The 26,185-nt window shown below is 39.3% G+C and overlaps 1 protein-coding gene across 1 annotated transcript in view; it reads left to right on the top strand.

Annotated features, from left to right (window-relative positions):
- The first annotated feature begins 1,484 nt into the window (after positions 1 to 1,484).
- RAB8B (RAB8B, member RAS oncogene family) overlaps positions 1,485 to 26,185 on the top strand; it is a 56,294-nt gene continuing 31,593 nt past the window's right edge. The window contains exon 1 of the mRNA XM_011363374.2: positions 1,485 to 1,697. Within this exon, the coding sequence (XP_011361676.1) occupies positions 1,574 to 1,697 (124 nt within the window). The 5' untranslated portion in view covers positions 1,485 to 1,573. The remainder of the gene's footprint in view (positions 1,698 to 26,185) is intronic.

Below are 26,185 nucleotides of genomic sequence, written 5' to 3'. Positions count from 1 at the left end.
CTTATGACTTGTTTAACTGTCCAAATTTTTTCCTTATTCCACTAATGGTTGAGTCCACTGGTTCCCTTAATAACCTCCTCTAACTTTCCGGGTTTCCTTAGATCTAAAGTAAATGCCTAGGCCAGTGGTTATCAAATTATTTTGGCCTCAGGACCCCATTATCCGCTTAGAAATTATTGAGGACCCTAAAGTTCTTGTGGGTCTTATCTGTCCACATTTAACATATTAGAATTAAAACTGAGAAGGGAGAAGGAGAGATAAGACTGACATCCCTGAGTGGATGGAGCCTCTGCTACTGACTTGTCTTTCTGCTTTACCTGAGCCAGTAAACACTCCTTTCCCGGAGAGCTTGATCCCGCTGGGTTTCTGTCACTAGTGAATGAGAGGCCTGAACGATACACCCACAAAACAAAAATAATCTAAGACAGTAAATAAAGGATTAAATTGAGTATGACAGGAATGCTGTTTCCCCTTCATTTATTCGTCACCCATTGAGAGTCTACCTACTGAGGGTCGAAGAAGGTAACCATCCCCACTAAGGTTTCTCTAATGCCTTATGAATTCCAAAGTGCTTTCACATTATTTCATTTAATTTTCCCTACAACTCTATGAAACAGCTTGGGTTATACCTATTTTCCAGATGAGAAAACCAAGATGCAGAAGGCCTTTGTGCGGTTAAACAGCCGAGTGAAGACACAATCCCAATCTTAGTCTCTATATTCTCATGGTCATAGTTCTTGCCTCGCACAAGATGCTTGCAGTTTTTAAGGGCACAAACCTGTAGCACAACCCTTAATATTTTCAAGTGCCAGATTTTTTTATCTATCTTTCTGCGGGGGAAGGGGAGCAGTCTGCACAGTAGATCCTCTAACGCCCATCGTATTTGGCTCGGATCTGGAGGTGTTAGGAAGAGGACAGGAGTGGGGTACAAGTTAGAACGGCAATCATTCTTTTCCAGCTCTGTAACTGAGGGGCTGCGGAAGGGGGCTTGGAGGTGGTGCCAGGCAGGAACTGAAGAAGTCAGATAATGCACTCTGCAGATAATCCACAGTCTGCGCCAGAGCGGCAAGAAGGAAAGAAAATATCTCAGCCCCGGGTCCTGGCGGAAGAGATGTAGGAACCGCAGGATTCAGATTCCGAGGTCCTAGATTTCAAAGGCTCCCGCACACAAAGAAAAGACGAAGTTAAGTACCCGCGGCACGACGCCCAGAGTTCGAAACTGGGCCTCCCCTTCCACTCTCGGGTGGAAACGCCTAGTCCACTCGATCCCCCGCCAAAAGCGGATCTTCTTTTATCCTCTGGGGCAGTCCGGACCGCCAGCGCGGGGCACGCCCGAAGTTTCTCGCAGGAACTACAAGTCCCATGAAGCCCCGGGGCGCGGGGAGGTGAAGACAAAACCCCCGCGGATTGGCTACATGGGGCGGGGCGCGCAGGCCTTCTCCGAGGGAAGGGGCGGGGAGAGGGGCGGGGCAAGCGGCGGTGGCTCGGCGGGCACGCCCCCTCGCCCGCGGTCCCCTCCCCGCTTCTCTCCGCCGCTCCTCTCGCTCCTGGGTCAGAGGGCCCGAGCGAGAAGATGGCGAAGACGTACGATTATCTGTTCAAGCTGCTGCTGATCGGCGACTCGGGGGTGGGCAAGACCTGCCTCCTTTTCCGCTTCTCCGAGGACGCCTTCAACACCACCTTCATCTCCACCATCGGTGAGGGAGGGGCCGCGGCCAGGGACGAGAGTGAGAAATAGGGGGCGGGTGTGAGGGGGCCCGGGAGAGTGGGGCGGGGAGGGCTTGGTAGGAAAGGGACCCCCGGGGATGGTCGGACGGCGAGGGCAGTGGGAGAGGGTGAAGGCGTGAGGGAGAGTGGCGGGCGGGGACGTGAGGCTGGGAGGTGAAGGGGAAACTTGGGGGCAAAGAAAGGGGAAGGAGATCCAGAGGAACAAGGACTGGGGATATTGGGGGAAATTAGAGGGTTGGGGGATGACAAGGAAGGGTCTTGGAGGGACAAAGTGGGAGGCATAGGAAATCTAATGGAGAGAGAGACGGATAGTGGGTGTGAAATGGATTAGAAGGAAAGAGGAAGGAAATGTGAAAGGGGGCAGTGAAGGGTTGGGGGAATGTGAGGGACGTGAAGTAAAGGAACAGAGGACACAGGGACAGGAGTGGTGAGAACCCAGCCATCGGAATGGAATTCAGGGGAATGAGTGATCAGGAGATGAGGGATGAGGGGCACAAGAAATCTGAGCAGAGATGTCATGGGAGGGGGGCAGAAGAAGACTAGGTAGAAGAGTTCAGAGGACCACAGGATGAGATGAGGATACTTGGTGGAGAAAGTAAAGGAAAGCTGGATGTGAGATAAAAAGGGAAAAAAAGGAAGCTGAATATACACTAGAGAGTTTGAGCTGAGGAGACAGAGAAGGTGGGAAAGGGAGAGGAAAAGGAAAGCAGGACTTTCTTCAGGAACTGGGAGCAGTGGTTACCATTTTCTCTTTTCCTTTGGATCAAGTGCAGGAGAAAGAACAAGTGACTAATGATGGAATGAGGGCTATGGAGCATTAAATTGTTCTGTGAGTGTTAACGAGCATTAAGAGAATTGGTGACTTTTGGAAATGGTGTGGTCAGGAAAATATGGTTCACTCCTTTACTACCATTTCCTGAGAAGCAGCACTTCTCAATTTTTTAAATTCTTGGGTTTGAATGTTTAATAACTTCTCAGCTGAGGATTCTGCCTGCCTTTTAGTATATTCATTCTGCTTTGATTTTAATTATTACTTGCTTAATGAATCACAACATACAGTATACCCCTCAATTACCTTTAATTGATTTAGGGTTTTTTTGTTTGTTTGTTTTTAAATCTTGGCTGGTGGGAGCTGTCCTTCATACTTTTGTACTGGAAGATTTTGTGTTCAGGTAACAAGCTATCCAACTTCTCATAAACTGAAGTGCAGTTCAGAGCTGGTTTTCAGCTGACCTTAACAGCATTTCCCTTGTTAAAAAGCTGCAGGTTAATTAAGAACCTTAAGAATCTTAGCTTTTGGTTGGGTGATGTTTGTGGCTTCTAATAACAGCTCACTTAAGCATCTTTCAAATGGTTCTTACAACATATTTCACCATGAATTCCTCAGATTACTAGGGGGCCAGTGCGGTGGTGATAAGTCTATTTGATTATTTGTATGTCTTGATAATTTATCATTTAAAAAAAGAAAATTTGGGTATAGAATGCTCTTCAAGTATTAGGAGAGGCTATGGTTGCTTGGTTGGTTCTGGCCTATTTCATATGTATTGAGTGGTGTGAAACCTCCTGGGTATTATGATGTCTGGGCTTAGGGAAGTTTGAATTGCAAGTTCTTGGCAGTCAGTCTCGAGTGGGACTTTTTCTTTTCTGAGGAAGCAGATTTTAAATGTCATGTCTCAAGTTTATTCCTAAGAGATTTGGTGGGAGCTGTTATAGCAACTAAAGGGCGTTAATTTTTGATGCTGGTACTAATTTCAAAACCCTGAGTAACCCTTTTTCATTGTTGAATGCAAGCTGCAGTCCAGTTGGTAAAGGACAATTTCTGACAAGTTGAGTGGGTCGCCTTTTGTCCATTCTGTGTGTGACCCTCCCAGAAGCATTCTCCTGCTATGAAAGTGAGTGAGTTTTGCGGCTATTTCTGTTAAGCTCCTTAGATGACCTTTGCTTGTTTGTAATAGTTTTATTAGTTTTTTTCTTTTTTTGCCTTAATTTTTGTCCCACATTTCCCATAAGGTTCACTGCTTCCTTTTACAGTAGTAGCTTTTAAAAATTATTTTTCATTCTGAAAGATTAGAATCTTTCTTGCATAGATTTTTTTTTTTTATGTTAGAAATTCAGTTCAGTGGAGGACTGCACCTATTAAGGCATAAAAAACTGTCCTGAAACTCTTTAGAACAGGTGGTAGATGTTAAATGGGGTGAATCTCATGAATAATCTTGGTCTTTCTATTTTCTGTGGGGTGGATGTGGTAAAAAGAGGCTCTGAGCTGTGTTTTCAGTTAACTTGGAGGAGGGGGAAATCTTCCATGCCTCTTAACCCCAGAGCCCTGACAGGAAGTGGTAGCACACTGCCTTCAAACAGCAGAAGAATGTATATACCTGAAACCTAATGCTTTGCAGTTGAAATTAAGTTAGGAATATAAAGTGAATGTTAATACCATCCTAGGAAAAATTTCCTCACACTCTTTACTGACCACAAACATAGGCTTGTAATATCCACATCTCTAGAAGCAATATTCCACCCCCTCAACGCCTCCCCCCCCCGCCCCGCCCCAATCCTATCCCCAGGTGATCTGAAGTTGTTGGGGTGAGAGTTTGTGGTCCATCTCCTCCCAGTGATAATTATTTCTTGAAGTCCCTGGATTTTTCTGACTGGGTTTTGACAAGGTCTGCCACAGCATTGCTGACAAAACTTGATAAGGTCTACGTCACAGAAAAGATCTATTTCTTAATGCCTGGGTGGATGTGTGTGTGTTTTGGTAGATATGTATACTACGTGCCTGTTTCTTTTGAAGGTGCACTTTAAGTCTTAATTTTGTTAGTTTAAGTAGTTTTTAAAAAGGGCAACTTGCCATCTTTAGACATTGTTTAATAGGGGTTCTGCCATCACGAAAGGAAGGAGACAATTAGTCATTTTGATTACAGATACAGTTGTTTCACAGACATTCTTCTTACTTCTCTAAGGTTCTGTTATCTTCTCTGGTATCCTGGCTCCCTTTTCCACTTTTGGGGTGGTGGAGGGTACATTTTCTTTCAACTGACTTATGGGGAATCTTCCGGTATATCAGTCAGATAATATTCGTCAACTATTGAGTACGGATATTTTGTACATTTGAAATTATAGGCCCAGTACCGAGGAACACTAGCCTTTCAGTTCAAATGTTTGATAACTGAAAAAAATCTTTTGATTGGCTTCTCCAAACCCCTTACATAATCAGAATTAGTGTTTAATTAAATATCTATAAAATGTAATGTTAAGATAGCTAGGAAATGGCAATACAGTTAGCTATGTATTATATTTCCTATGGGAGGTGAGTACATTTTAATATTGATACGAGGGCATATTATGTCTTAGAATGGCCTGTACTGAACAAGGTACTGGTAGAACAAAAAGAAAACTCAGCCTTGTCCTCTAACAGGATAATCTAAGCTTCTTCTCTTTGCTCTCTTTCCCTTGCCCTGCCCCCTTCTTCCTGTTAGGGTATTTCCTGCGTGGTTTCATTTTAGTATTGTCATAGTTTGACAGTAGAAAGAGTCTTAGAAATTACCTACATTATGCCCCTGCCCCAATTTTATAAATAAGAAAACTAAGGTTAAGTTGACGCTGTCAAGATCATAGAGTTGGTTGTAGCAAAGCCTCCTAGTGATCCCTAAATTCAAGTCTGTGTTACTTTTCATAGTCAAGCTGCTGCCATTTCTGATCAGTGTGACCATCTCCATAAATTTGAAGTCACCATCTTTTCCAGGCAGGAATTAGATTTTGCACATATACTTTTATGTTAGGAAAGTTAAGATGGTCCCAGTTTGTTTAGCCAAATCTGTTCAGGGAAATAGTAAATGCTCATGCAATGACTCAGAGTGCTATAGTAGTTGATACTGGCACAGCTCAGCATACTATAGCTGTCTTTTGCCCTTTCTTTCTATCTGTAGTTTCAAGTTAGACCATCTTGTCATTAAAATTCCTTCCATGTGCAAAATAACTAATGAAATCATATTAATAGTGGTATGCAGGTTTCATTTCACCAGAGCACTTTTTAGACATTGCATTCTTTTTCTTGGAATCAGTTTCCTCAAAATCAGGGATTGACAAACCATTGCCCACAGGCCAAATGTGGCCTGCAGCCTGTTTTTGTAGTTCACAAGCTAAGAATGGTTTTTACATTTTTTAAGGGTTATTAAAAAATTCAAAACAAAGAAGAATATGCAACAGAGACCATATGTGTCCCACAAAGCTTAAAAATATTTACTAACTTTATAGAAAACGTTCCTTTATAGAAAACATTTGCCAACACAGCTCAAAATTCAAAACTGTTTTTGGTTGGTAGCAATTCAAAGCTTTTATCAAGACTTATTGACTGAAAAACAAACTTTGTCATGTTTACATTTTTATCCAAGATGATATCAACATTTGGCTGAACTTAATCCAGATATGTAGAGCAAGTTGATTTTAATTTTCATAGTTGTTTTTGTTGGTTTCATCCTTGCAAATAAAAATATGCAGGGAACATGAAACTTCAAATTGAACATTTTGTACATAAACCCTTATTTTAATGTCATTGTGTTCTTTCGAAGCTGTCGGTAGACTTTTCATCGAAGTGATAGCTTTGAAATTAGTTTTCAACAACATTATTTCAGAAAGAGTAGAATTTAATACTTGATAATAAAGGGTTAAATTAATCTCTTCACTCAGTGGTCTAGTGAGTGAAAAAAGCCATTCAACAAATTAAGGAAGGAGTGGGGAAACCGAGTCTTGGATACAGATATGGATATGTCTTAAGCATAAGTATACTTTAATAAAGAGCTTGGCCAGCTGTTCTGCATGGCAGCAAATCAGAGGGGAGATTCTCTTGGCAACAGCACCAAGATTGTTTGGATCCACTGAGAAAAGCTAGAGGGAAATAGGTTTGCATATTGTCTTAAAGGGAAATAAGTCTAGTCTTTGAAGACAAGGAAAACTTTAGCAGTTGGTTTTTTAATTGAATCTGATAACTGAATCTGAAAAGGACCGTGATAGACCAGGGAGCTGCTGGCATGGCCTGAAGCTCGTTCTAGTTTAGGTTTGCCTGCCTACACACAGAGCTGCCCTGGAGACCATTTGAAAAAAATTTGCAGTTTTTATAGCAGGATGAGAAGAAGGTTGGAGTGGGGATGGGGAGGTAGAATTTAAGTGGTGAGTAATAATATTGCGGAACATAACATAATATGACATATAAGTAGCTGACATATAAGTAGCTGGTAAAATCTACTAGTTCATGTTTGGTGTCAGGGAGATAGCATGGTGAATTAAGTAGAGCAGTGGGTCTGGAGTCAGATCTGGGGTTATGTTTTGGCATCTGCCGTTAATAGTTTTTTGGCCTTTAGTGAGTCAGTTGTCTTTCTTGGGCCTCAGTTTCTTCATATATAATGGAGTGTAATAATGCAGTACCAACTTTTTAGGGTTGCTATGAATTCCCTAGGGCAGGAATCAAGTCTCATTCACCTTTTAAATCTCCAAAACCTGTGTTAAATGACCACTCAACTGGCTGAATGAATGGCTGGGTGGATGAATTGTGAAAGCACTGTATAAGCTGTAAAGCATTGCTTTGATTTTAGTTATTATCTTTTATAGTATAGATGATTAGATGATAACTGAGATAAGATTAAAGGTGCTTAATTTGAATTCTTTACACACAAGAATGGTATTTCCCCCAGTGTAAAATGCTGCATATCTTTCAATAACCAGTTTTAAAAGGATTTTTTTAAATACAAAAGATATTTCACTTATCTTTCAGATTCCATAATAAGCTGTTTAACACTCTGCTTCCACCCCCCACCTCCCCACGAATATAAATATCAAAGAGAAAATGAGTGAAATCACTGGATTTGCTTTAGAAGAGCCATTTCAGCTTTGTCTCTGCCCATTAGATTCAAACAATGCAACAGATGCCTGTTAACAGTTTCAAGCCCAGTTTTAATTAGCAGATGGAGCTGTGTTTGTGTCTGTGTTCTGCCCAGCACTTGTTTGAGTGACAGGGTAGTGAGTGGATTGGAAATGGGCTGAGTATTTGGGTTGAATAAAGCCAAATCCTATTTTTAAAAACATGAATATAAACCTTTATTATACAGAACCGCTTACAAATCTCACCGCAATACCATAGTGTCTGGAATAAAACTAATGTTTGCAGTTATGTTCTCTGCTCTTATTACAGGGAAAAAATTGCCATTTTATAGTTTAAATGAAGGTTTTACTGTAGTCTTGGAAACTATCAGGAAGTGGCTTTCTTTAAAGAGTCATTTCAATATTTTGGCATAGTATATTGAGGAATATGCATACTGAAACTGGCTTCAGTATGAATGCCAATAGTAATGGATTGCTAGGGGCTACCTGGAATGCATTGTTGTATAGAGTTCTTGAGGTCCTATCTCAGCTCAGCAAGCCCAAGGGGCTGGGATGGATTCCTGATGTCTGCCATGGCAATGGAAGGAGACAGTGGGTGGCAACGTAGCATACATATGTTTTGTTTTTTTTTTCTGAAGCGAATAGGCAGCTATAAACTGTCCAATGCATTATGTATAAATTTTAGTATTCAAAATATTTTTGGTGAGTGATTATTGAATATATTGTGTCCAGAGTTGTGTCTTTTTCTCATTTTCCTATTGAACATAGGAAAGTCCCAACATTTGTGTTTTGGGACTTCTCCTATTTTGACTTGAATTAATAAGAGCCTTAAAGGAAGGATTGTTGAGGAAGAAATAAGCCTGCTTTTCATTTTTTATTTTATTTTTGGTTACTTAAGTTACTCAGGACTTCCTTTGGTAAGCCACATAAAGTGGTGGAAACAATTTGGAAACAAGTCTCTGCAGCAGCCTGGTTTCTTGGCTGTGATAAGTACTTTCTTGCTGTCCTACCTGTAGCATTCCTCATCACTTTAATTAGGCACTTTGATATTTACCTGTTGCCGAACCTTTAGGCATGCATTTTAATTCTTGGCTGCCAGAAAAAATGCTAAAGCTCTGCATGTCCTCCCCTTCATCAAATTTAGGCTTGCTATCACTTAAACAGACTGGATGACAGTGCGACTTGCAGTCTCATGACAGCATTGCAGGATTTCAAAGCACTTTGCGAAAGCTGCTGCGTTAGGTATGGAATCCCACCTCATCATGATACAAACTAACCACAAAGCAGTTAAGCAATGTGTAGTGTTGCACAGCTTTCTGCTGGCAGAGCTGGGACTGACATGACTTCCCTCACAACACATTATGATTTTGCCTATTTTGGCAAAGAACTTGGCAGTAATTATTTTAACAACTCATGGACATTTTCCTGGCGGTTAAAGTGGAAGGACAGTCTCTAAAATATATGATCAAGTTTTGCCATGAAATATAGGGTAATCCATTTAAAAGCTGAATTTAAAAAGTTTGTTTCTTATGACCCTATGCAATATTTGTTTATCTGGAATAGATATTTCAAAATATTCTAACCTCATGTACACTGATAAGAAAAAAAATACTAAGATGTTCTAAATTAAATTACAGTGGGCCGAAGAGTGAGAGAGAGCGAGCAGTTAGGCTGTTAGTACCTGGGGGCTAGCTAACGAGACTGCTCACAGTCCTGAGTGTATGTTGGAACTTTGAATTAACTTCCAGATGGCTATTATCTAAAAGAGGATAGCCAGGCAGGTGCCATCAAACCCTTGGAGCCTCTGCATCTTGTTTCCATATGAGCTTTCTAGACTTGCCCACAGCCAATCCAAAGGAGCAAACACTTCTTCCTTTAGCTCTTCTTCACTTTCTCTCACCCACTTTATCTATAGCCTCTGTAAATTCTTTCTAAACAACTTATATCTTCCTCCCCCTTGTTTGATGTATAAAAAACGCTCACCATCTCCAGGACTGTGGACATGTTGCCTTTTTCACCTAGAGCTGCTCACCATCTCCAGGACTGTGGACATGTTGCCTTTTTCACCTAGGTGGTTTGGACTTCATGCCCCAGGACCTGGTCTTTTTTTTTTTCTTGCTAGCGTGGCCCGGTAAACCTTTTCTTTTAAAAAGACTTTGAGCTGTAGAAGTTAACATTTTTGTTTAGCAACACAAATACACAAAAAACATTACCAAAAAAGAATTGGGTTGTGAGATGTCACTGATTAATCCTACTGCGATATGGTTGATGCTTATGAATTTGGTTGAGGTAGCCGTTTATAAAGGCTTTCAATAAGGAATTTTTAACTTTTTCTTTTAAAGATCTCTGAATAAAATCTTGAGATGGCATGGAAAACAGTTCTTCATTGAGAGTTAACTTCCATTTTTGGAATGATTCAGACTGCTTTCTCTTTTCACTTTCCTTTAACACCTCACCCATACCAAGATTTGGGGAGAGAGGATTGGAAAGAGAAGGAAAACAACATTCTACTGTCCTCGGCTATCGATTCCTTTGGCTACTTCTTCAGCCTCTCTTGCTTTTGTTAGCAGTTGGAATAAACGATTGGGTTTAGAGACTTCTGCCTAAAATAGTTTGAGAATTAATAATGATTTTTGTCTGCACTGCTCTTATATTGTTTAGAACTAGATGATAAAAAACTGGTGCTTGTCTCAGTCACCACCAGTAACGAACAGTGACACGCAGATTAGGATGGCACCCACAAAGTAATCTGAGTGAGTGCATTTCCTATTTTCTCTACTTACTATTGTCCTGAAAATTTCCAGGTTTATAGAAGCATGAAAAATTTCTGGAACAAGTGAAGTAATTTCTTTCACTTTCACAAAATTCTATTATAATTAAATTTTAAAAACATGCCTGTATAATATAATCAGGGATGTGTCTCTATCTTGGCCCTTTAGCCTTCAACTTTGATAAACATCATTACATTTTAAATTTATGTTGTGTCTCATCATATAATTTACCACATTTGTGTTCAAATTATCTCTTTATTACAAAATAGAGAATATAGTACTCTAAAAAAACAACTGGTGTGTGTTTCCAATCAGTCATGGCACAAGCTCCTCCCAAGGACGTTAGACTAGGTCTGTTTTCTTATGGTGAAAGGCAAGTGCAAGCTTCCATGGTCTTCAGAGTCTCTCTTCTGGCTGCAGCATTCTGTGAGTCTATGAAGTCAGGTAGTGTCTAAAGAAAGAAGGATTTGTTCTTTTTGTTCTTCAGTTAATAATTGTAGGCAAGGGTTCTTTTTGCAGTAGACACTAGTGTTTTGTTGACATGGAGACAGAAGGAAGACGTAGTAGCATTAGTTCATTCAGGCCCAGCCTGTGTTGGTCTTGTCAGTTAAACTTTTTGTAGTACTGAAGAAACTACTTAATGTTTTTGAATCCCATCCTTCAAAATGCTTTGGTTTAAATAATAAAGCTAAATGTCACCAGAAAAATAACTACTTGAAAGTTTGAAAATGCTTTTTTGAGAGGAGATATATAAAATATTTAAAAATTTTTCTCATTTCTTCATATAAAGCTCGGCGAAGTAGGTGAAATATAATCTATTTATTTTATTTTATTTTTAGGCGAGGCAACCCTTGGTTGACCTCATAAATTGCAAGGACCTTGTCAGCTTACAATCCCTTATTTTTTATTTTTTATGCCTGCAGCACCTGGTATTTCTAGGTGGTCTCCCAAGTACTAACTAGGCCCGACCCTACTTAGCTTCCGAGATCTGATGGGATTGGGCTCGTTCAGAGTGGCATGGCCATAGATGGTGAAATATAATCTAAAATAACAGGTATACTGATGATAAATTTCCATGTGCTCAGAGGCATGGAGATTGCTCACACAGAGCCTAGTTTTCTGATCCCAAGTCTCTTTTCTCTTACATCTCATCTGCCTTCACTTCTCTTCCTATGAAAAGACATTGGGTCCATAGCATAAAATCTGAACATAGTTAGCATATTGTGGGAGAAAAGTCAGAGGCTGAACTAGGAGATGTAGGGTCCACATACATTTTTGCTAGTTAGACATTTGCCTTTGGACAAGTCTTTAAGCTTCTCTTGGCCTTTTATTATTATTATTATTATTCATTAAAAAAGAGAAGCTGGGGGAGGGAGCTATTAGTGATTGTTAGTAGGCTTCTAATGTTAAACTGTAAGTCGTTTTTACTAAATTCACTCTTTCAGTGAACAACATTATTTAGTCCACAAAATTTTGAGAGGGGGAAAGAGTAACGAGTATCCAGACAATTTTAACACGATAAAAAGGGCAACAAAGGGATAAATAGAAGCACAGAGAGGTAGAGGAGAGCTTCTAGGAGGAAATGACGTTTAAGCTAAAGTCAGAACCCAAAGCAGGAGTTAGTTGGGTAGAATGGGAGAGGTGAGGAGGGAGGGCTCTCTCCTGCAGGCGTGAGACAGCACAGCCCTCTGGAGGAACTTGAAGTCCTGTTTGGCTGAAGCCACAAGTGAAGTGAGTAGGGCATGTAACAAGAGGTAAAGTTGAAGAGTAATTAGAGGGCGGATGGCGAAGGGATTTTAAACCTGTTCAAGGGTCTGGACTTTATCCTGAGAGGAGTGGAGGATCACTGGGGATTTTATACACAGAGACTAGTTAGGAGGAGATTAGCAGACAGAATTAGTTGCCTGTTACCTTCACTCTGGGACCTTTACCGTTTGCAGAGTACTTTCCCTTACATCACTATCTGTGGACAGAGATTGTTATCTCCATGTTCTAGACAAGGAAGCCAAGGTTCTGAGAGGGTAATTGACTTGATCAATCAAGTAAGTGGTAGAGGAACCAAGACTTGAGCTTCATATTTCAGTTCTGGACCACAGTCTGTCCAAGACAGCCTGTTCCTCTCAGAATGGGTCCTGGAGTTTTCCGTAGGACTCAGTACATTGGCACTTAGAATTCGCGGTCACTTCCAGTGGTCTGTCTGTAAGAACTATGTAAACTAACCAGCAAACTCTTGAGAAGTGTGTCGAGTGGAAAGATGAAATCAACCTCTCCCTGGACAGGCCCCAGTAACAGCTAATGCAAACATATATCATGTTGCCTTTTGGCCCTGGGAGGTCAGTAGACTTGTGGTTTCGGGTGTCTCTTGGGCTCTAATCCAGTCCCTTAGGAAGCAATCAAATATATACACAGCAGAATGTGGGCAGGAGGGGACAGCGTTTAATTATGAATCCAGCTCTTTTGTGTAAAGGAAACTAATTATATCAGAAATCTCAGCATTGCCTCTCTCCATGAGGCTGTTGTACGTTGTTGGCTTTAGACTGTAGCATGCCGGGAACAGCTATTCTAATTGTGAGCTTCCTTTGACAAATTGGGTTTAAACCTCATGTTAGCCTGTCTCTCTCTCTCTGTCTTTCTCTCTCTCTCTCTCTGTCTTTTCTCTCTCTCTCTCTCTGTGTCTTTCTTTTCTTTTTTCTTTTCTTTTTTTCTTTTCTTTCTTTCTTTCTTTCTTTCTTTCTTTCTTTCTTTCTTTCTTTCTTTCTTTCTTTCTCTTTTCTCTCTCTCTCTCTCTCTTTCTTTTCTTCCTTTTCTTTCTTTTCTTTTCTTTCTTTTTCTTTTTTTTTCCCCAGGGTGAAATTGTCTCTACTCAGGGTTTTGTTTGTAAAGCCCTGGTTGGCAAGAGTTTTCCTCAGAATCACAGTGCATTGTAGACTAGGCTTACACCTGATTTGTTTGCTAAGTCTGAGTCGCCAGAGTGCTGTGGTGAGCCAGAAAGCAGAAAGGCCCAAGGAGCTAAACTTGATATAATAAAATCCATCTGCTAAAATTCATGTACTCGCCTCATAGGGGACCCCTTGGATCCTCACTTAGCCATTGCATTCTTAATTTGTACTGTGGTCTTTGGTTTCTCTGAGCCCCTAAAAGATTAGGAGCAGGTCTGAGGGGCCTCCCAGAGGCCAGCCACCAACATCCCAGAGGAATAAATGGTAGTGTGATACCCGGCAATGGCATTCATTTTATCACTTTGGGCGAGTCAATAGTAAACGTCATGGGCTTCCATTTCTTCATAAGCAAAAAGGGAATGTTGTGCTAGGTACACTTGAAAGTCCCTTCCAAAACTGCTCCTAAACGATAACCTATTATGGACTCCTTGACAAAACAGAAAAATTAGACATAAGATCTCAAAATAACATTGTGTAGATTAAAGTACTTGGGCTTTAGAGATAGAATCTCAAATTTGAATCCTGATTCTGCTGCTTCCTCTTTGAGAGACTTGGGCAAATTATTTAATCATTTTCCTAATTGATAAAAGAAGGATAGTAGCTCCCTTGCAGAATTTTTGTTTTATTGTGAGAATGAAATGCATTATTGTGTATATAATATCTTTGGCACATGGGAGACACAGACAGTGGTGTGTGTGTGTGTGTGTGTGTGTGTGTGTGTGTGAACTTGTGTGAGTGAACTCAGTCCAGTTAGTTCACTGAGGGTAGGTTCTGACAGCAGTGAGAACCTTGGAATCCCTGGGGGCTTCCTTTTCATAACACTTTTCATGATAAGAGCTAACATTTATTGAGTGCTTACTATATACCAGGTACAGTTCTAGGCATTTTATATGAATAACATTTTTCATGGATTGACCCATTCTCACAACAACTTCTTAAATGCGTTCTGTTATTTCCATTTTCCTAATGAGATAATTGAGGCACAGAATGGTTGAAAAACTTCTCAAGGTCACACAGCTACTAAGTGGTAGAACCAACCCAAATTTGAATCCAAGCAGTCTGGTTCCAGAGTGTATGTTTTTAACCACTATGCTGTTCTGTCCCAATAGTGACTCAGAACGAGATAGAGAGAGAGAGAGAGAGAGAGAGAGAGAGAATGAATGAACATGAGTTATTTTTAAGGAGATGATGTGCTGCAAGGTGAACTGTAGTAGCACTCTTTAATGGTGATGTCACCAACTTCTTTAACCTCCTTGGTCCCAGTCCCCTCCTGCAGGAGATTGTTGCAAGGCGGTTTAAATGAAGCACTGTAATAAAACTTTTAGCACAGGGCCTAGCACACAGGCTCAGTAAATTATGAAGAGTTTTTTTTTTTTTTTTTTCCTGGTAACTTGTTAGAACGAGTTCCATAAAATAATATGAACAGGCACATCTTGGTTAATGCAGTGTGCTTCAGTTTTCTATAAAATTAATTCTTAAGATTTAAGACCATGTGCATTTTACAAAGCTAGAATGAGAAATACTTGTATAAATTCATTCTCTGAGTGAAGGTGATTGTTCCTGGCCTCCCCTGGCATAAGGAAGTGTCCAAGAGCAGCCCTTGACCTCGGGTGCAGAATGTCAGTGTAATATAAGGAGCAAGTTTGTTGCAGCCTTCCAGTTGCTGCAAACTCTCAGGGCATCTTGAATTCCTACTTCCAGTGAAAACAAAACAAAAACCAAATCAGTGTAGAATGCCCTGTCTAGAAAGGACAAATGTTTCAATTAAAATATTCCAGCCCAGAGTCCTCTGTTAGGGCCCTGAATTTTAAGTGCAGTGGAGTTTCTGAGTTTTGTCTCCTGAATTTTAATGAGTTTGTTTGCATACATGAATTTGAACAATACATTAAATCTTGAAACACCATAGCAGGTTTTAATGGAGTAAATTACCCAACTTGAAAGTTTATAGGCTTTTCTTTACCTAATAATCAAGATGATGATACTTTAATCTCCAAAAATCATTAATCATATTTTCATAATATTGATACATGCTATTTCTTTTTAATCATTAAACTGTCTCATCAAGAGAATTAGGGAAATAAATGTCAGTATGAGCATAAAGCACATGAGTGTAAAGCACAGTTTTTCTCTTTTAACACTTCTAAATTGTGCTATTTAGTAGATGACGATGATTATGCACATAGTATGATGATTTATGTACATAGTAGGTATAAATCTGAAGTTGGGTTTGGTTTTGTACAGTACTAGTTTTGGACCAGGGAAGGTGGGATGAGATGCTTTTCACTAGTTTAAAAATGTTTTTTAACATTAAAAAAAAAAAAAAATATATATATGTATATATATATATACAAGGCTAGTACGAGAGATAACATGGATGAGGTCCTGAAGGCCTCAAGGGCCAGTGTAAGAAAGATAGTTTTTATTCTGCTTGTAGTTGAAAGGACATATGCAGGGAAGTGACACATTTGATTTATAATTTTAAAAGTTGCAGTGGTTTTAAGAGAGTTCATTTTGGGGATTAATGGCACTGAAACACTATGTCACAGAACTCTGTCCATTCCCCAAAATTATGTTGCATCCAGAAAAGTATCTCGTTAAAAATGTTCACGTGGCCAGAGTCTTGCCTTCTAATGAAGCACGAAGATTGTGATGGTGGGTTCAGTTAATGCTCCAAGCAATGCAATGTGCCAAAATGGTGGAAAGAGCAGAAGCTTTCAGGATATCACATCTCATTGTTGACCTTCTGGAAGACAGGAACCATGGCTTGCCTCTTCAGAGCTCATTTATCTTGATGCTCGGGCACACAATATCTCTTTGTGGAATAAATGAACTAACACCATATATTTTCTTCTGAGGAATGGATTTTGGGTTCCTTCAATAGTGATATCTCATCCATTAGCACATATATAAGCTTCAAAGGATGTGTAATTATCACCTGTTATTGCTTATGGTCTTTTTCTAGATGTGAGGGTGATAAAGTCAACCTGTTTCTCTTTTACCCAGAGTATTTGTCTATAGTAACAAATGCCTAACTATGTATAGTGCCAGGTGGGTACTAGACTTATTGGGGGATCGCAAATTACATAAATGTCTAACCACTATGCTATACACCTGAAACTAATATAAAATAATATTGAATGTCAACTGTAATTGGAAAAAAAAAAATACCTTCTAACTTCTTTTATGCCCAGGCATGAATGCATAATTTCTGGGGCATGGAAGGCCCTCAGTAACAGTTTGTCGATTGAATGTATACTTGACAGTCAGTGGTACTCTCTTCAAGTCCAGCTGTTCATGTCTCACTCAGATCACAGCAAATGACTCCCCTCTGCACCTGTTTTCTAGAAAAGACCCCATGACCCCCTAAACACCAGCTTCCTCGGCATTCTTTTTTACTATCTCTAATTTTGGGTATTTTCACTTTCCCTTCTCTCCAGGGAGCCAGTGCTGACCTGTTGGTTGATGTTCTCCTGGGACCTGGGCCTGGCAGTTTCTCCCTCCTCTCTTACATCTTCTGTCTTCTCTTTCTTTGCTGGTCCTTTCTGTTCTGCTTTCAATCCTGTTGATATAATCCCCATTTGAATAAGGAGATCCCTAAAATTTACTACTTCCTCAAGTCATCTGTCTCCCCATTTCCTTTGTTTAACTTTTTGAAAGAGAAGTCTTGTCACCTGTAATTTTCTACCATCTCCTTACACTTTAACCCCTTAAAATCCTGCTCTGCCTTCTTAAACACTGTATGCAGGTCATCAGGTCCTCCTCATTGAATGGACTAGTGGCCCTTTCTCAGTCCTCATCCCCGCTAGGCGCTCAGCAGCGGTTGGCACTGTTTATTGTTTGCTCCTTGAAACTCATTCCACCACCAGCTTCCAGGAATTGTCTGCTCTGATTTGCTTCCTAATCTTCTAAATTTGCCTTCTGTTTCCAATGGTAGTCTCATTTTGCCTTTTAATTGAAGTCATTTTCCAAGTATCTGTTCTCTGTTTTTTTCCTTTTCTCTCTTTTGGAAATTAGGCGCTTTGATACAATTTGTCATCACACCCATCTGTGTGATTACTGCATTAGTGCCTATCTCCCCTGCTAGATTGCAACTCCATGAGCACGGGTACCAGATATGTCATTCTTCATTGTATTTTAGCACTTAGTACAGTGCCTGGCATGTACTAAGAATTCAGAAATCCCCAAGTGATGAAAGAAGTAAGCTTGCCCCCGCCTCCAAGCACCCTTTCATGTGTGACTCCTTAACTTTCAGTTTCATTCTATCCCTAGCCTTTCCCAAACTACGGCCCTGCATGTACCACCCCAAAATAATTTCATTTCTCCATCTTATCTAGTACCCTTTAATGAATTTTCATATGTCTGTTAACACTACCGTCACTTAAAAAAATTAATCTAGGTTCAAAACCCGGATGTCATCATTGACTCTGTCCTTTTTCTCCAATCCTACATATAATTTGTTGCCAAGGCTTTTCCATTCTTCTGTCACTCTAATTTAGGCCCTCAACAACTCTCACCTGGTCTTTGCAATATCCTCCTAGGTGGCCTGAGCACTTCCAGTCTCATTTGGGCATCACTCCCCACATTCTGTCCTATAAAATTATTTGTAGAGCACAGCTCTGATTATATAGCATATTGATTCCTTACCCCTCCCCTTAAAAGTCTTATTTTTCACTTTGCCTAGTTAAATATACCTTCCTCAGTCTACCATTCCAAACTCCCTACCATGTAGCTTTAGCTGTATTTCCTTCTGCTCCTTACAGGAGTCCTAGACACTAACCCAGGGACTCATATAAACAGGCGGGCTGTGGCCAAGGTTTCACCTGACCAGAGTAAGGTTACCAGCTGCCCTTTCATGAGAAGGAATGCCATTTTTAAGTTTCTGAGATGATCTGCTTCCTACATTTTTTAGAATTAAAATGCTGCTTATAAAATGATTGCGATTATTTAGCTCACTATCATTTGCCAAAAAAAAAAAAAAAAAAAAGTTGAAATAGAATTTTTGTCGTTACATTTCTCTAAGGGAGAAAAGGTAGCACAGTTTTCTGCCCAACCAAATTTTATGGAATATACAGTTCCTAGCTTAGTATATTTCTTCTTTTATATTCTTTCATTCTCTTTACCACAACAACCTTTTTGTTTGTTTCTGGAAATTTTACTAATTCACAGAATTTAAAACACACTTTGTTTGCCTGTTGACATCCTGCCTTTCCTTCCTGATACTCCTCAGATATTACTTTCTTTGCGGTGCCACATAAGAGCTTTCTTCTTGTCCTCTCCCCCCATCAAAAGATGCTTTCTCTTTTCTCAGTGGTACTTTGAACCCTGCAGTAGTTTGGACTTTTGCGTGGCAATTCCTGTGATCTTCCTGTGTTAGAAGTAGAACTGTCTTTTTCCTTCTCCAGCTACCCAACTCCTCCCCATTTCTTTGATCACTTTCTTTAGGACAGAGGCTTGTTTTATCTTTGTGTTCTTTTCATTGCAAAACGTTGTACTTGGCACATGTTTGGTGCTAGAAAAAAAATGTCGAACTGAAATTTCAGGGTGATACTGATGAAATAATTTGATTAACTAAAGCTCTCATCTTTGGGGAAGGAGTCTTTTAAAAGGTACTCACTTGGATTTTTTTCTGAGGATACTGAAATTAGACTTAAAATTGTTTACTAAAACATGTTAAGAATGATTGCCCGTTTATCTTTTAAAGATAACATAATCTTGGACTGCAACTCTAGATAATCTCAGCAAGGGATTTAAGGTCTTGTGTGATTGAGGTGGTTAAACTGAAAAATTACGCATTTCATTTGACATTCTCCTTTGAAACTTTTGTCAAAAAGTGATTTCATTTTGACAGAGGAGGTCTTGAAAATCTCCCCTGCCCCGCGACCACTCCCCCCCCCCCCCCCCGCCGTGATAGGCTATAATTTCTTTGCCTCTGGGTCCTTCTCTAGAGCTGTCAGCACCCTGTGAACATTGGCTTGATCTAGAAAAAGAGGCTTTCTCTACATCTATGAGAAAGCCATCTTCGAGTTATATACAGCCTGTCATTTCCATTCTTTTTAAAAATTAAAAATTAAACAAAAAAAGAATTTAGTTTTTTTCTTGCCGCTTTGTCTACCTCTAGCCTCTCCTCCAAAATCTTTTTTCCTGAGTTTGAATTGTGCAAAAGAAAACCTGAATGGGGACAGGTAGTACCACAGCTAGGCCTCCGAGTATAAACTTTCCTTCAGTACTTTTTACCTTTAGATTCCTGACCTGTGGTGGAGCTATTTTTCAACTTTTTCCACTGAAGCGCTGCGATTATTTTGGACTTGGGGAAAATGGCAAGGTTTCTGACGTGGAAGACCCTAAATGGAAAAGAAAGTGTGCTACTACCTTTTCTATCTTACCTTTTCTGTTGAAAAAAAAAAAAAGGGTGGTGGGGGAGGGTGGTGAGTAGTGTGGCAGTAGTGGCTGCTGCAACTATGGGCAGTGACCAATGGGCCAGTTCTTAACCTTTTCTAAACTTTTGTGTTATGTGTGACTGGTATTTAAATAAAAAATGAGAAATTGAATTGTCTCTCGATGAGAATGAAAGTGTAACATCATACACAGGCATTTTCTAGCAGCATACTAATAATACTGTGTGGTATGGTTCTAATTAGCTTTGCAAAAACAGGCTTTTTAACCTGAGAAAAAAGTTCTTTTGCCAAATGATGCCACTACACAATGACTCATTGAAGCCTTTGCAATATTGAAAGATAAAAGCAGGAAAAGAGTTTGGGGGAGGATTCTGAGGTTGGTTTGAGATGTGTGTTTTATCTGCAAAAGCTCAAATGAAAGTGAGTAATCAACTCTGCTTTCATTAGCTTATGCGTTTTGCATTAAAATCTCTTGGCTTCTCTGGCCTAACTTTTCTTTTTTGACAGGGTAACAAATAATACAATATCTATTGGAAATCAGAAGTATAGGAATTACTGAGATTACAAGGAAATGTTTCACAGATGTTCCCAAAACTATAGCCAAGTTGAGTGAATTCTTGCTCCTTTACATGTTGGGAGGTTGGGAGATTATTGTGTCACTTCCTGGGATATAACTGCTCTGCTCCAGGCTGAATACACTCACTGTATCTCTCATTGACAAACTTATTTAACCCTGTTATACCTTAACTATGATGGCCATTTAAAAAGGAAAGAATGTTTAAGACTTTAGAGAGAGCCTTGGTTTGAAATTTTCTTTATAAAGTTTCTTGGTACTTCCTTTAAATACATCTTATTAAAAGTAAAAATGAGTGTGGTAGAGTTCAAAATTAATCTCCAGTTAAATCCAGTTACGCTTTTGGTGGGTTTTTGTTTTGTTTTTGCCAGTCACCACATTTTTCTGAGTATTAATTGCCTCGTATTGACTGACCAGCGAGCACATATCCATCAGATCCGAAGGTGAAATGTTCCTAGTTGGTTGCTCAACTCAGAGCCCTGTCTTCTTAGCACAATGCATTGTGATCCTACCTCTGAGTTGGTGTAGTTGGTGTAGAAACATTCTTGGTACATAACAAGGAGAACATGCTAAACGAGTTCATAGCAAAAAAACAAACAGCAACAAAAACTTGATATCCAGGTTGTCATTGCAAAGGTCACTGTGTTTATCATTTTTAAACATCCGGGGTCGTGAGATAAAGTTTTTGAGAGAGAGATTTCACTAGCACATTTTCTGTTTCAGTTTATGTTCAGCTGTGACTCATGTTTATTCTAGTCCAACCCCATTTTGCTTGGAAATTTTTTTGTACTAGAAAATGTCACTTTCAACTAAGGGAGGGGAAATTCTGATTGAGGATCAGAAGAGTTGAGATATTGTAGTGATAATTTGGTATCACTTTTGACTCAGGAAAAAAATAGAGAATCCTTACAAAGAAAAGTGTTGTAAAGTACAAAGTGATTCTTATAAACAGACAGGGGAAAGGAAACGTCGCCTCTGAACTTTACTGTCGGAAGGAAGGTGGGTGATCAGGGAAATTATTATAAAATTCTCATACGTGGTGGGGAGATTGCCCCTGGACTTTCCCACATGTTTCCCTATTCACTAAAACAGCTCTAGTGAATTACCTCACGATTGGTGTATGAATAGAAAGAAAGACACTACAACTCCAACTTGATCTTGAAAGGCCCATCTTCATTTATAATCATCCACAGATGTCTGTATGTGATTATATATTCCCATAGTGAGGGAATGATAAATATAAATGAGAACCATGATATAATTTTGCCTTGCTTGCTTGCATATTTTCAGAATATAATTAAAAGCACATGCCACTGTCAGTAGTTAACTGTGAGGTTTGTGTTAGGTTTTTATAAGACTTTGGCAGAAACCAAAGGCATGTTTTAGTGTCTTAAATCTTCCCTTTCTCCCTCCCTCTCCTCTTCTCTCCCTCCCTCCTTTTTCTTCCTCGCCTCCCCTTTGGAATCAAAAGGAAACTCTCTAGATTCTGACTAATCTCTTCAAAACTAGGGACAATTTCAACCTGTACACATTTATTTTCATTTTTCTGCTTCCTAGCTGGTTCCTGAAATTATAGCTAAGTTATGCTAGTTAATTGCTTTTTGACTTATTTCTTCAAATAACAATCTCATGAGGATAAATGTCTTCTAGGCACTGTTTCACTAAAATCTGGTGAATATGTATGGAGGTGGCATGTGGGAAGGGAGCCAGAAGGTAGTTTAGGGGAGCAATCATAATATGACTTAGGTCAGTGGATTGGTGCTTAGTAAATCATGGTCCTCCAAATAGTTCCAAATGCCCAGAAACGCCACTGTAGTGTCTGAAGAATTTCTTGTTCATTTAATCATTCTGCTTATACTTAAAACTGTAATGTGTGCCTCTTAAATTCAGTAGACTACGGCAGCTTTCATATTAAAAATAATAGTAAAAGCTTAAGTTGTACATTTAAGTTATAATTCGACACTTAAAAAAAAAAACAGTCTTCTTCTGGTTAAGGGGAATTTTTACTTGAGTTCTTTCCAGCTGCTTTTCTTTATGAATATGGAAACTTAAAATGGGTACATTCTGTCTTCCAAATAGCATTCTACATTTTCCATTTATTCCTCTCATGACCGTTATGAAGAACAAAGTAGCTTCCTTCTCTCCACCAACTTTGTAAAATATAGAAATTCCAGTGCTTAAAAATTCAAATTGGTCATTCTTTTCCAGGTATTACAGTGTAGGAGGTAAAGGATCTGTCTTAATGCACTTATTCAAGAGCTTAATTTCAGTTTGAAAAAAATTCTGCAGTGTTTTTGAATTCCTTGAAAAAATGGGTGTGCTCGATTTCTAACAGTTTACGTAGCTTGTGCCTCTGACAATGGATGTGACGAGCGTGGGGTCTCCTGCCTCCAATTTCAGCAGGAGTTCATTTCTCTTCTGTAACCCTTGATGTGTGAGTTTCTGCTTTAGAATGTTCAGTTTTCTGTTTTTTTCCTCCTAATTTAAAAACTGCATATAGCGGTTTTTGTTTTTGTTTTTTAAGGGAAAAAATATTTTCTATGGAATACATATATAGTATTTATATTTGTTCTCCTTTATTAAGGTCTTTAAAACTGATATGATATCTAGAGCTCTTATGTCCTCATACCTTCCACCCCATTGTCATAGAATCAAGTGTCTGCAATTTGTATAGGAGTCTGAGCCCCTTTCCCATACCAAACACTGCAGATACCTTCTGTTGTTTGTGACCAAAGACTGTGTTTGCCCCAAAGCACCAATTGGGGCCCAGGGAATCTGGAAGTTGAAGGGCCCCCAGTCCCAGGGCCCTTCCTTTCTCATACCCATCTTTCCTCCAATATCTGATTCAGACTTTTGCCTTCCTCCATCTGGACCTCAGTTTCCTCTTGTGTAAAACAGGGAGAATAGTTCCCCTGCAGGCTTATAATGAGATTAGTGATAAGGTATATTAAGTACCTAGCACATTTCTTGGCACTAAGTGGGCTCTTGAGAAGTGATAGCTATTTTTATTAATGATGGCCTATCCCATTATAGCTGTCAGCATCATCTGTTGAGGGGGTGAGGGGTCTCAGAAGAGTATCTTGAGGGTAATATTTGATTCCATTATACAGAGTTATCTGATCTTATACAGAATTTGGCTACATTTTGTTCTCCGATACAATTTGTGCTCTAGCCATTCTGGGCTGATTTTAGCTTAGAGTCCTTGATTTTGCAAGCAATTATTCCCTCATTCAAAAGGTATAGTCTCATTTCATTCATTTGAAATAAGATTAGTTAACAAACCACGTTGAACTCTACTGTCCTTTTGTGATAGCCTTTTTCTCTTTTGCTTCTTGGTCTTAGGCAAATCAGGTAATGAATAGAGGGAGCAGAACCTCTGGCGATGTCATGCTCAAAAAATTGGGCATGTTGTCCAGACAGTATTTCCACGATTAGAATTCTCCATTTTCTCCTTTAAGTCTTAGCCCCCCTGCTCCTTTCTGTTACTTTACCCACAAAACAGAAATACAGACACACATATTTTTTAATGGCTTCTTAAACTTAACAGATATTTTAGTGCTTACTGTATGCAAGGCCCTGAAGTTGTCATTTTTCCCTCATTCTCATTAAAAAGTGAAGATAGAGTGGCCTTTTTTTTTTTTATCAGAAATGAGTTTTTTAAAAAGAAAGACAAACCATGTGACCTTTGGTTGACTTCCAGAATGTTCTTTAGGCCAATGTTTCTCAGTGTGGATTGCAACCCATTTTGGGTCATGAAGTCAATTTCGTGTGTCCAGATCAACTTTTTTTTTTTTTTTTTAATGGAGAGGAAGAGAATAGACCAGAACCTAAGAGAACAGAAAAGAAAGTACAGAATTCATTGCATGTACTGAGAGTAAGGGACAAGTGCTATTTTTTTTTGAAACTTTTGTTTCAGTTATATAAGTATGTACATATGTGTAATGTGCTGTGATATAAAAAGTATTTCTTAAATGTGGGTCAAAAAAGCTAGAAAACTACTGCTGTGTCTGGATTTGCTACTAAAGACATAAAAAAATCTTTTTTAAAAACCAATTCTATGGAGGCTGTATTTAATTGGACAAATCTCTTTTTTTCTGTGGAAGAAAACTGAACCTTTTAACTGGCAGGCCTTTGTTGATGGAGGGCATCTGCCACTGGTTTGACTTGGCTATCTTTGGGCGTAATGAGCCTATTGTCCCTCTGTTTTTTTGGTTTTCTGTTTTTTTCTCTCTCTAAGTGGACCCTGGAAGCCATTCTAATTGTTGGAGCAATGACAGAAGTTCCCACCCAGCAGAGACATCTGCAACATACGGTTTTGCGATAATTGCCAAAATTTTAAGAAAATTACGCTTTCTGAAGAAAGTAGAACTCTCTAACCAACATGAAATACGCAATTCTTTTTCTCTCTAGTGGTAGCACTTACATTGATCCTCCTAATATAATTACAGAATTGGTATTTATTTCATTGTGTGTGGATTTTTAAAAATTACCGAGACTCCTAAGCCTATCTAAATTAACATGCGATTTTAAGGATTAGATTTAAGACAATGGTAACAGAAACTTTAATTCAGTTCTATGTCTCTATAAGAGACTACTGTTGTCTTTTCTCCATTCTAAAATAAAAGACATCTCTTTTATGTGTGCCTAATACTGTGTTTTCTAATTTGTTCTTTTCTCAATAATTTAAATATTTTAGTGTTTGTGTGCTGCTTTTTTCTTTTTCTTTTGCATTTGTCGCCTAAAGTTATCCAAATATGTAACTTAATTTGTCAGTCATTAAGATGCATCATTGCAGCAGGATCAGTTTGAAGATGCATGAATCTGATTGTATTCAGAAGTAATTAATCAATGTCAGTAATCACCGCTGCCTGTGATAAACAGGAGTTTCCAAAGGAAGTGCTGTAAGTAAAAGATGAGGCTTCTGCTTCTAAGGGACTTATCTTTCATTCATCCCTTTAAAGATTATTGAGCACTTACTCAATCACCTGCAAACTGCTAGATTCGCTGCCTAAGTCAAATTGAAAAGGCAAAACATATGAAATAGGAATAGTTAAACGCCATGTCTAATGATATTTGCTAATTTCTGCAGGAACTTAGGGTAGAAAGTGAGCAGAGTCGACTTACTGAAATTTCTGGAAGACAGGGGAAGTAGAGTTACTGAGTTTTGAACCATTGTCAGGATTCCAGTGGGAAGGATGGAGTATATTCCAGATAGTGGGGGAATATTGAAAAATGCTTAGAGGCAGGGGATATCAGAGTGGAACATGAAGGTGGCATTTCCGAGGGTGCGCACTGAGGAATTGTGAAAAGTAGGGTTGGATATGTTGGGTGGGGCCATGTATTTTAAGATGGGTAATTGTAGAGCTCAATAAGCTAAAAAGATACCCCATATCCTGTGGGTGCTTCCAGTTTACTTTGGGACAAGGGAGGGATTACAATTAACTAACGATGCTGTACTGCGAGTACAGTGATGGAAGTGTAAGCAAAAACTTGAAGTCATCATGTCAGTGGCCACCCTTCAGCTATATTGACACTGCTCTGGCTTAGGGCTTGGCAACACTGCTGACTCAGTGACAAACTTCCTTTTTGGAACGCCTGGCTCCTGACTTGCCAGCATATGACACTCCCAGTTCACCAGGTCATCCTGTCCCAAACTGCCCAGTTGATTATGAAGCTGTAAGATAGTAATGGCCAGGGCTACTTTCTGCCTCCACTGGGGATCTTGCCACATTCAAGACCAGGGCATGTTTGGGGATCAGTATGGACACTTGCCCTCTGCCCCAGGTTCACAAATTAATGGTGGAAATGTTTTCCTCAAAGCAATTATTGAAAATAATTATTAATATTATTTCACATTTGATTCTTCATTTATCTGATTTTTCTGTCTGCTTGTTTATTTATCTA

Source organism: Pteropus vampyrus, unplaced genomic scaffold (assembly GCF_000151845.1).
Source record: "Pteropus vampyrus isolate Shadow unplaced genomic scaffold, Pvam_2.0 Scaffold85, whole genome shotgun sequence".
Lineage (NCBI taxonomy): Eukaryota > Metazoa > Chordata > Mammalia > Chiroptera > Pteropodidae > Pteropus > Pteropus vampyrus.
Note: the sequence above shows the minus strand (reverse complement) of the source record. Positions and strands in the feature narration are given on the sequence as shown.